Source organism: Pogona vitticeps, chromosome 6 (genome assembly GCF_051106095.1).
Source record: "Pogona vitticeps strain Pit_001003342236 chromosome 6, PviZW2.1, whole genome shotgun sequence".
NCBI lineage: Eukaryota > Metazoa > Chordata > Lepidosauria > Squamata > Agamidae > Pogona > Pogona vitticeps.
In genome coordinates, this window is record NC_135788.1 from 27,200,666 (window position 1) to 27,213,027 (window position 12,362).

Consider the following 12,362-nt stretch of genomic DNA (forward strand, 5'->3'; position numbering starts at 1 on the left):
ACTCCTTGGTACTAAGTTAATTTGCAGAATGGTTTCATCTTAGTCAAGGGAAGGTTCAGGACAACTCTATGTCTGATTGGCAGATCTCTGGGAAGGATCTGGAAACTGGAATTTTGGGTATAAAATGGGAAGAGGAGTTCCTAGTTTGGCCTAGTTGTTGCTCAGGAGAATGATGTGCTCATCTGCTGCCTGCTACAAGACTTAAACTCTGTGTTCTCTGAGTCTAGGCTGAAACTATGCCAGAGTTTCAGTTTATTAGTCTAGATTAGCTAGCTTTCTTGTGGGTTTTGTTCTGGAATTACTCTTGCCTCACCTTTTTGATTGTTTATTTGCTTTACAATATTTTGATTGTTTCTGTTCACTGCTGAAACTGTTTAAAGTTTTATTCTTCTGATTCTTTCATCACCTTTAATAAAGGATAAAATGTTTAGTTCTTTAGGAGTAAGTGAGGTGGTAGTATTAAAACCATGCTTGTATTGGCCATCTACCAGGGGTCTGTGTGTTTTGTGGGTATTTTTATTTATTATTTTATTAATTTTACAGTCAAAGAACAGTATTTTGGGGGGGGGTTATTCCTACCTTGCAGGGTTGGCGTAAGAGTCAAGCACTTAATCTTGTGCATTTTTGGTACTTCCTGAAAGCACTGCTTAGTCAAATAGACCAGGGAGGAAGATTTCACCAGCCATCAGCACAGTTGGCCCTCCTGGATTTTACCCACACCAGGAAGGTCAGGGTATTGTGATTTAGTGGTTAGTGGCCTCTCTGACCAGGGGTAATCATGACAGCTTTTAGAAAAGAACATTTGGTACACCTGGATGATAACATTGCTGAGTAATTGATACTTGTATTGGTAGGGTTTGTTGAAAACACTTAAATCCATTTACACTTGTAAAAATGCACCACTCTTTAATACGACATTTACAATTTTTGAATGTTTTTAGACTTCCTTGGTCAGCTGTCAAACCTACAGTTCAATGCATTCCAATGGGGGGGGGTGAAATTCACCAAAAATTAACGAACAGTCAGAACAAAGCCAAATTAAGTTTGCAAAGGTTTTACAAGGTGCACTAACGATCCCAAGCATTTAAAACAGTTTTTGAACATTTTAAGACACACTTAAAATAGCGAAAACGGACATTGCTAAGCAAAACAGGGGGACCTAAACTGTCATCGCTAAGCGAGGCAAGGTCCCGAACATCGCTATGAGAAATTTCCCCATAGGGAACATTGCTAAACGGAGCGCAAAATCGCTCCAAAAACCTCATTGCTAAGCGAATACATCGTTAAACGAGGCAATCGCTAAGCAAGGCACCACTGTATAAGCAATAGATTGTAACTATAAAAACATAGTTAAATTAGTTGTAACATTAAAACAGAATATAATAAAAACTTTTGGAAACTTTCAGTTAAGGAATTATAATTAACAGTAGAAAACTGCAACACAAGCCCCCTGATCCTTAGCAGGCAATTACTTGCTGAAGACTTGCCTAAAGGCTGAAGTTTTTGTATGAAGTTTTTTGTATGGCAGTAAAGGAACTAAAGGAGTTGGTCAAGCAAGCTTTCCTCAGCAGGGAGTTCCATAATTTGGGAGTGGCTGTTGAAAAAGTCCTTCTCTCACATCTTCATCAAAAGTGCCTTTGAAAATGATGATTACTAAAAGAGCCAATATTTTCTGTCTTGATATGTTTTGAAAGATTTTAAACCAACAGTTTACATCTTTTCTCTTTAAGAAAGCAGGAGTAGTAGATCTAGGAGTACTTCCTACATATTTATTTAATGCTAACAACACACCAATTAAAATGCAACATATGCTGCAGTTTTGGTCTTATTAGATTGTTGTATCAGAGCAATTTAAGGACCAACTACACTTTATGTCTGCTGAAACAGAAACATATTTGGATCTGGTGTCCAAAAGTCATTCTGATCTCCTGGTATAGAGAATTCAGAAAACAGTCAAGTGTACTTCTAATATTAGTGGTCAAAGAGCAGATAAATCTAAAAACTGGAGTGTGCAAACAAATTGGAAGCTAGTAAAGATGGAATGCCAGCAGAGATAGTTAGAGCTACAGGTGCTGTCAGTTGGACTGACATACCCAAATGTTTTTCAAAGGAATGCTTTATCGTTAGTTTTCATTATGCTAATTATCCTAATAACTGGCTTGGAAGCAGGACTGTTGGACCTGGACTGGAAATCAAAACAACATGGAATATAAATGTTCTGTCATGCAGATAACCTGCTATAAAATATGAAGCAGAACAATACATGTTATATAGAATATAAGCACAGCATAATTAGCAAAGGGGAATAATAGAAATGCAGAAACTGAGCAGAGTGAGCAGGATTCTGGTATTCATATTTCATATTTTGCAGGCTGTCTGTCATGCAGCTGATTGTGCAACCATGTTACAGACAGCCTGCAAAATAGTGCACATAGCTTGTGCAGTTGTCCTCAAACACTCCACCACTTCACTAAGATTCGGGCCATTGTCTTTAAGTTTACTTAGCTTAGTTAATAAGTGCTATACAAGAGTACCTATTAGATGTTGGTATGTCTGTTAGTAATTATTTTGAGGTACTCTGGTACATTTTGGACAAATTCAAAGAGAGAAAAACTAGAGAATCTTGAAACACTAACGATTATATGAAAAAAAAGACGTGAATGGGCTATTGGGCTCCTTTTAAAAACAAACAAAAACAAGCCCTTGCCATGAAGGGGAGGAAATACAGTAAACCTCTGATATATAATGGCATTAAAAAAACCCTGCTTTTACAACCACCCCAGTGCCCACTCAGTAGCATCTTAAACTTAGTTTTACAATCTCCATGACCAACACTGATGTCATGAATTGTGACAACAGACCTATTGTGCTATGTGATGTTTTGCATGAATCTGCTCCACAGAATACAAAAAAGTTCTCTGGATAAAAACAAGCCATTACAGTTTCATATTTTTTTGCATTCATCTATTTGTTATTTTGTATTTTTAGTAAACATTTCACACTTCTTAATATGGCATGCTGCTTATATATGGACCTTGCTGGTAGAACACCCACAGGTTAAGTTTGCATGTACAGTGGTGCCTCGCTTAACGAGTGCACCGTTTAACGAAAAATCCGTATAGCGATCCCTTTTTGGGGATCGCTATACGGATCAGCCCCAATCGCCGCACTCGCTTTGCGACGATTGGGGCTCCGGCGGCCATTTTGGAGCCGCCGAACAGCTGATCGACGGCTCCAAAATGGCCGCCGCATGACCCGAAATGGCCCCTATCAGCGTTTTCGCGCCCTCTTAGCAGGGTTGCTAAGAGTTCTGACGCTTAGAGGGGCCTGGAAAACAACTGCTAGAAATCGGGCCTTCCCGGTGGTAGCACCACAACTATGGAACTCTCTTCTCCCCGATGTCCACCTGGCCCCATTACTGGGCACATTCAAGAACCTGGCTATTTAAACAGGCCTTCCTTGAACAAACAACACCCTGATACAATAGTGCCCGATAATATAACATCTATCATACTGCTATGCTCTACTTTTTTATATCTTTCTCTGTTTTTAATTCTATTGTAATGTTATCCTCACCACCATTTATGATTTTTGATTTGTGCCCTTAATGTATTGATGTTATTTGTTTTTTGCTACTTTGTTGTTTGTGTTACTTGTTGTAAACTGCCCAGAGCGGACTCGGCTGCCAGATGGGCGGCAAATAAATAAATAAATAAATAAATAAATAAATAAATAAATAAATAAATAAATGAAATCACCTAGCTAATCAACTTTCATTTGGTGTGCGATTGGGTTACAGTTACAGAACAAAACTAGAACTTTTACTTTTAGTTAGTATACTATGTAACTGTGTGATTTTCCTTGGTCATGAAAAGTCAGTTTGAGGTAAAGGAGCTGGCCAGAAGAAAATGCACAAAACTTTTTTGAGTCTTTTGCTTCTCTAGGGCTCCCTCTAGTGGGCTAATATACTGAGGCTCTTACTTCTTTCCTTCATTTTCCCACTCACCCACTGTTGGTGAGTAAGGCCAGGAATGGATAATAAAACAAGTCAGTGGGGTTTGTGCACTTGTAAGCAAAAATAAATGATTTTGCTGTTCTTCAGTAGCCATATTGTAGCATTCATTTTTTAAAACGCTTTGCTTACTAAAGTCCTCTGCAGATAGCTTCTGCAGTTCTTTATCATGCCAAGGACAAGCTGTTTTTTAAAAATAAAAGACGGAACATGTGCTGTCCCTCTAGTCCACTCGAAGCTGGTAATAGTGGCCAAGATCCTGTTGCTTAGCATTGTAAATCACATTAGAATAGGCCCATTGAATCAGTGGAGATCTGGTGAGTCATCTCCTTCATAAGTTCCATTGATTTAACTGGACCTCCTCTAATTACAGATTACTATAGCATCGTAGCAAATGTATAGCAACTCTCCATTGAGTATGTGGGCCAATTCTAATGGTATTTATTATGCTGAGCAACAGAAAGGGAGCCAATACAGTGGTGCCTCGCATAACGATGTTAATTGGTTCCATTAAAAACATTGTTATGTGAAAACATCATTAAGCGAAACACCATTTCCCATAGGAATGCATTGAAAACCGGTTAATCCGTTCCAATGGGAGCCTATTCAATACATTTCAATGGTGAAAAAAAATCACCAAAAATTCAAAAAGACTCAGAACGAAGCCAAATTACTTTAACAAAGGTTTTATTAGGTGCACTAACGATTCCAAGCATTTTAAACATTTTTTAAACATTTTAGAATATTTTTAAAATAGCGAAAACAGGGCTGTCAAAAAAAAGTTAAGCGAAACAGGGGACCTAAAACTGTCATCGTTAAGTGAAGCAAAGTCCCAAACATCGTTATGCGAAAATCCCCCATAGGAAACATCGTTAGGTGAGGCGGCAAAATTTCCAGCAAAGGCCATCGTTATGCGAATTCATTGTTGAGCGAGGCACTCGTTAAGCGAGGCACCACTTTAACCTTCACCACATTGTTTGTATTCCCTATTGGATGTTCAGAATAATGAGCTTTATAGTATCATTCTCTGTGTCCTACATAGAGATGGATATGAACTCCAGATTTTGTGTGGTTGATTTCCTGGGTGAATAGCTGCTCCATGGTTTGACGCTCTGCCCCCACCAACAGGTGCCCCCTCAGCAGAAACACTATGCCTCCTCCAGACACTGCCCTCAAGTGGGCACCACTGGAGGGGACGAGTGCCCAACTACAGATCAGCTATTTGGCTGGGAAACAAACCACTGAAACAGAGGTTTGTGCCCATCTCTAGTCCTAAAAGAAATGGTATCTATAGTAGTGCGAACAGGTTTTCAAGCCCTCCATCTTTTCACTTGGCATGAAAAGGCTAAAAGTAAACATGACTTCGTTCAAAACTATTCTTGATTATTGTCATGCTATCTCTTTATTGGATGTTCCTGTCTTAATCTTAATTTGACATATGCTTGTGAGAGTAAAATTTGAAGTTAGGCAGTAGAAAAGAGCTTTCACAATAGAAGGGAAATATGGTCTCATTCACATTGCTGTTTTGTTGTTTCCAGGGATCAAAGTTGCCCCAACCATGCTGCCTCAACTGTTCAGAAGTATGGTTTAGCATGGTAGACCAGTCAGTGAGTTCATTAATTTTGCAAACAGGAGAGCCTCTGAAGATTAATGTGGCATGACCATGTTCTTTTCATGAATAGTATGTGTTCTTCTATAAGGAATTTTTTTAAAAAAAATCATTAAGAAAAAGAGGGTGGAAATGTATCATGTAGAGCTTTTTACCCATCTCAATGACATATTGGGCAAAAAAAAAGTTGTTCAGAGAGTATTAAACAGAATATGTGCCTTTACTGCAGCTATGTTTCTTGAGAACATCTGAATGCCTATGAATTTCAACAATACATTTTAATGGAGAAAAAAAGTTATAAAGATGTGAAGGGGAGGTTGTAATAATTAGTGGCCTTGATAGTCAGATCGGTAATACAGAAATTGAATGAATAATGAACAAGATGATTAACACATCATTGTATTGTATCTTCTAGGCAATGCAGTTAATGAAGAAAGAAATGACTGTGCAGATAAAACTTCATTGTGTAACACTGGACCTAAGTATGAACAGACTTCCCAGGTCAGAAAGTTCTCCTTGAAGCCTTTCCTGAAAAATATTAGTGTTTTTTTTTTTAAATGAGTGGTCACTTTTTATGTTAGATCGGGTCTCAGAAATTTCATTACAGTATTTTGGATAGCTCCGTGGTTTAGGTGTTTAGCTACAGAGTCAGCGATTGGGAGTTTGATTTCCCACTGTGCCTCCTGTGAGTAGAACCAGCCTGTGTGGCCTTGGGCAAGCTGTACTGTCCCAGGGCACCCGCAGAAGAAGGGATGATGAACCACTTCTGAGCACTCTCTACCTGGAAAATGTTGAAAAGGATTGCCATAAGTCAGAATTAACTTGGCATCATTTTTTTTTAAAGAGAGAGACTTTTAGAATGAAGAGGCAGCTAGCACTCTTACTTGGTATGGTCCTTTAAAAAAAGAGAGACTTTTAAGACAGATAAGAATAACTTGGAATCACAGCCTTGTCAGGCCAAAGTATAAAAAGCCTTCTGAAAGAAGTCAAATATGTAAACTTATTTTAAGTAGTGAAAATAAACTTGTAATGTAATAAATGCTAGAACTGTTCATTGAATTCCATTGAATTATTACATAACAGAAAATGACAGTTTCTTGCTTTGAACTCTCTAAAGCTAACTTTTATATAAGAAAGAGGAAAGACTTAGAAGTATTCTAATACCTTAGGTAAGATTATTGTTGGGACACTCTCAGTAACCAAAAGCATAAAGTCATTTTTCTGGATAGTGGAGTACAGCATCACACTATTTAAGGTTTTTCCTGCTTTCTGTCTGTTGGCAATATACCTTTATAGGCATAATATATCTGTAGACATTTAATTATAATGGATTTGATTGATTGTAATGGATTTGGTTCATTATTAAAGGGTACATGTTTCAGTTTCTTCGTGCTAATTTATATATTTCAGAAGAAGTCTCGTATACTTTATGAATGCTTGCTCTTTCAGTTTATTTTAGTAGTTTTGCTTACCAAAGACACAAACTGCCATTCAGTTTAAAATTGACTTGCCTCTGTTAATAATAATTGCAGTGAAAATGTCAAACTAAGTTGTGGCTGCACATCATTTCTAATGCCAGTGCAATTGGGACTTCTTTTCTCATTGTTTCATGCTGCATCTCTCCATGGTGTTAAAAACCTGCTCCAGAGGACTTCACAGACCTTTGGGTTCATGGGTGTGAGTCTTCAGGACACAAGGGGGAAGAAACAGCAGGATCATGTGCAAATACACAGTTGAATTGTGGCTTGTGTTTGTAAATATGAACTATATTGGATTGTAACTTCTCTTGTCTTTTTGGGTGGTTGATAATTACACACTAATTTATAATCAGTTCAAAACACATGTGTACAGAAATGAAGACACTGGTTTCAGTCATTTATAAAGCAAAACATAAATGAAATATTGCCACAACTCTGACTCAAAGTACAGTATAGTACTTCTTTTCTAGGTTCCACTACTTTGTGAGGGTAGGTGAATTATTATATGCAGTGCTTTTATTGTGTGTGGTGTTCTGCTTTTAGGATGCTCTCTCAAGGGTTTCTTGTTTGGTTTAAAAGCAAGTCTCTTTCAAGTAGGGCATACCAAGAATGCCTGAGTTACTGTTTTTTGCCATTCAAAAACAGCCAAAAATGTTTGATATTTTCTATTTGAAAACTTTAGAATAGTATCATGATGTGTATAATATTGCAATAAAGAAATATTGTGTAATATAGCAAACTGTGTTTTCTATCACACTTCAAAAGGTTTTCCAAAAAATGTTTTTCTGGCACAAATTTCATCAAGCAATAAAAACAAAAACATTTATGTAGTAGACAACTGGGAAGAAAGTGATAAAGATATGTTTTATGTGTTTTTTTAAAAAAAAGATGGGATTTAAACAGCAAACCAGAGATAATGATCTCAATACTATAGTATTTTCAGCTAGCTGGTAAGAAATTGTACAACTCTTAAAATTAAAGTAAGAGAAAGGTTCAGAAAAGCTAATAATTTCCAAAGGGCATCTAAAATACCTGAAGAAATGCCAAAACTATCACAGTGTTAGGGTGTCACACAAATCAAACCAGGAAAATTAAAAGGCATTGGTAGTTCACTGTTGATCAGGATGAAAATTAAAAACTCATTGGCATTAAAAGCAGGAAGAATGACTCTGCATACAGAAAATATGCTGCCAAGAAAAATAAAACAGTTACAGTCACCCAGTGAATTATACGAAATCAGAAATAGCACAGATTATGAACAAGTGCAAAGCTTCAAGAATTACCTAAATCTGGACTTCTGCTGCCCATACTTCCGTTACTTTATTCCCCTTTTTCTTTACATAGTTTTGAGGATTAGTAGCTACTCCACCTCTTTAATTTTTCTTTGAGTTTATGCAAAAACAAAGTGAAAATCAGTAATGGCCTCATCCCTGAAGATCACTTTTAGACATGGGGGTATTCGTATATAGGTGGACATAACGAGGGCCTGGCCCCCTGAGGCTGAACTGTCCACTCACCTTTCGCTCTGCTGCGGGCTCCATACTCCCTCCCTATCCCTCCAGAGCACCTGGTCAGGGAGCCATTCTTCAACCTGGCAGTGAGGCTCGTCATCCCACCTCCTGCCAGGAGTAGCTGGTCGACCGTGAGCTCCGGATCGATAGGAAGGGAGCGCTGACGTCACAGCAGCAGCGGAAAGTGAGTGGACAGGCCAGACCCTCGTTATGTCCGCCTGTGTGGGGGTATCTCTAATCACTCCCAAGATGATACTTGCTTGTGGTACTGATGTTCTTCAAATTATGCCTGTGAAGGAAAATGCAAGGCATTAATATATCTCACTCTGAAAGATTTAGAATCACTAAATGTTGGTTCCAATTTGTGACACATAACAATAATTTGAAACCTGGCACTTTATTCATAAGGTAGAATTGTGAAATTTTGATTTTTTTTTCATTCTTTCAGTTTATAGAAACCAAACAAGCTTCCATGGGTTAGTTTATTGTACATAAACAAGTTGCACAACAGACCTGAATTTAGTTCATTTTTGCTGAACCAGGCTTATGATTTTATTTTTTAGTATAGGGTATGCACAGATCTAACCTCCTCCCCATATATGTTACCATGGAAACTTGTCTGTAACATTTTCAACTATTATTGGCATGGTTACTAGTGATAAAGTAATAAAAGATATCAACATGACACAGTTGATCGACCCAAGATAAAAGACTTTTGCTGATGTTTAAATTATGTTTCCATGCCTGTGAATGTAAAAGAACAAACTATAAAGCTGATCAGCGATGAATATGTATGTTGTAAGCTGTGTTTTGAAAGACAGGTAAAATGTGCATGTGGTTATGAATAAACAAAGTATAACACTACTGAGTCATATTTTATGTATTTGCATGTCACGTTCCTTGCAAGACATTGCACAAGAATATGCACCCAAAACACTTTGTCCCTAGCAAATATATCAATATTTGCTTAATGTGCAGGAACCTGCCCTTTATAATCATGTTGTATTAAATATCTCATGTATATCTTGAAATGGTCTGGGTTATGTATACAGTGGTGCCTCGCATAACGATTTTAATTGGTTCAAAAAAAACGTTATGTGAAACATCGTTATGCGAAACACTATTTTCCATAGGAATGCATTGGAAACCGGTTAATCCGTTCCAATAGGCACGGATTGCCGTCCTTAAGCGAAAAAACCCATAGGAAACATCGTTAAACGATACAATGTTTCCTCCATTGGAATGTATTGAAGCCGACTCAATACATTTCAATGGCTTTGCGAAGTCAATTTTTGCAAAATTAAGTGTGTCATAAAAGGGTCAAAAAATGGTTTTAAATGCTTGGATTAGCTTCTGCACCCTCTAAAACGGATGCAAAAGTTAATTTGGCTTTGATCTGACTTTTCGTTAATTTATGGTGAATTTTTTCCCCCCCACTTTTGACAGCTGTCAAAATCTGACAGCTCCATTGTTTCCTATGGGGGAAGAAAAAATTCACAAAAAATTAACGAAGACTCAGCAACTGTTCTAAATTCTTGGGTTTGTTAGAGGACCCCCTAAGTCGTGTGCAAACCTGATTTGGCTTTGATCTGAACTTTTGTTAATTTATGGTGAATTGTTTTCTTCCCCATAGGAAAGCATGGAGCTGTCAGATTTTGACAGGTCCATAGGTTCCTATGGGCCGGAAAAAAAAATTCACCATAAATTAACGAAAAGTCAGATCAAAGCCAAATCAGGTTTGCACATGACTTAGGGGGTCCTCTAACGAATCCAAGCATTTAGAACCGTTTTTGACCCTTCTAAGACACTTTTTAAATTGAAAAAAGAAACATCGTTAAGTGAAGCAGGGGACCTAAAATCGCATTCGTTATGCGAAGTATGGTCCCAAACTTCGCTAAGCGAAAATCGCCCATAGAAAACATGGTTATACGGTGCATATTATTTTCTTAAAAAAACATCGTTATGCGAATTCATCGCTAAACGAGGCACTCGTTAAGCGAGGCACCACTGTATATATGTGTGTGTGTGTGTGTGTATCCCTTTTATGCACAGAGCTTTCAAATTCTGCTTTGGATTTCATCTATGTCCAACTGCTTATAGGAAGGACTGTTAATTATGAACACTGAAACCTTAATCATCATAATTCTCCTGGGTTTAAATGCACTTGTGTTTGGTGGTATTGCTCATCTAAAATGGGTGATAATAGACGAGGCCTTCCAGGTTGCAGTATACACTTGTGAAGAAGCAGTAGCTCAAAAGGAGAAAGAACAGAGTGAGCCGTCCCCTCAACTAGAGAGACGTCAGAGCAGGAGAAAGTTATAGAACTAGGGGAGACGAAAGAAAGTAAGAAGTTGAAAATAGTGGGAGGAAAGAAAGGGAAATTAAAGAAGAAAGAGGAGAAGATTGAAATATGTCTTGTGGAAGAGAAAGAGGGAGAAGAGAGAAAGGAAGTAATTTTACCAGTGTGGGAGGAGGTGATAGGGGGGAAAAGTGGGAGGAGACAGTTCCATATAAGAGGGAAAGAGAAGGGAAGGGCGGAAGAAAAATATGATAGAACATGCGGGTTATTAGAGGACTTCCCGAATCTTAGTAGGAGGATTGCTACTTGATCCGGAAAAATCTAAGGATAAGAGGACATCGTCTGAAGCCCTAGAATTGTCACTCGAGGAAGGTGATTGGACCAGACCCTTCCTTCAGCCATCCACCTCCGGAGCGAGTTGTTGTGAGACAATATGTGCGGTCCGGAGTACTCCATTGAGGAAGCACACAGATCGGGAACATTTTGGACCATCCCGTCAATGAATCTTCTCAATTTACAGAGTTATTGTCCTCACAAATTGAACAGTTACCAGATCTTAGTTGTTTGGAACCATTAGAAATTGTAGATTTACAAAGTGTTAAATTGAATAAATGTGTTAACGTTCAAATAGAGACTCAGTCGTCATTTCCTGCCAAAAAAGAGGAACTGCTGCAGACCTATAATGAACCCAATCACAACAATACAGAAGGAATAACATTGACTTTTTCATTCAATAATGTGCAGCTCAGAGTAATGGAGAGTGGCAAGGATGATTTTTTTTAAGTCACATATTTCTATAGATAGAGTGCAACTAAATAGCCCAATTATCCCACCCTGGATCAATGTACAACATACTAAGCAGGGTTAATTTGAAGTGTAGTGTGCGATTTGGTGCGATCCTTGCATCCACATACAAGGATTGAACACGCAAGAAAGAAAACAAAATAAAACAAAAAAAAATACTCCTCCTTTCTCTTCCTCCCTGCTTTGCTTAAGTCACTTAATTGATCTTGAACAATGGAAAGCTTCCTTCCTGCTCACCTGTGGAGTGGAAGTGAGAGGAACTTTTCTGTTTCTTGCTAACTGATATGGCACATCAGCAATGCATTGAAAAGGCTGTTCTAAAAAAGCCCTTTCAATCCATTGCTGATGTGTAAGCAGTAAGTAAAAAGACATGGAAAACTTCTTAGGGAAGGAAGCTTTCCTCTCTCAATATCATTAAGCATCTTAAGCAAAGCTATTTTCAATCTTGTGTCCCCTGATCTAGGATTAAACTCCCAGAAGCCTTCACCACTACCAACACTTGCCAGGATTTCTGGGAGTTGCAGTCTAAGAACATCTCCAAACTCAAAGTTGGGAAGCATTGGCTTAAACCATTGGCTTTGATTCAATCCCAGCACTCGCACATGCTGGAACTTAACCAAAATGGTGCGATCCTACCTGCACCAAAAAA

The 12,362-nt window shown here is 38.1% G+C and overlaps 1 protein-coding gene across 1 annotated transcript in view; it reads left to right on the top strand.

Moving 5' to 3' along the window:
• The window catches only part of UMAD1 (UBAP1-MVB12-associated (UMA) domain containing 1), a 31,902-nt gene that overhangs the window by 7,777 nt on the left and 11,763 nt on the right, over positions 1–12,362 (top strand). Inside the window, exon 3 of the mRNA XM_020781790.3 lies at positions 6,037–6,122. Within this exon, the coding sequence (XP_020637449.3) occupies positions 6,037–6,122 (86 nt within the window). The remainder of the gene's footprint in view (positions 1–6,036; positions 6,123–12,362) is intronic.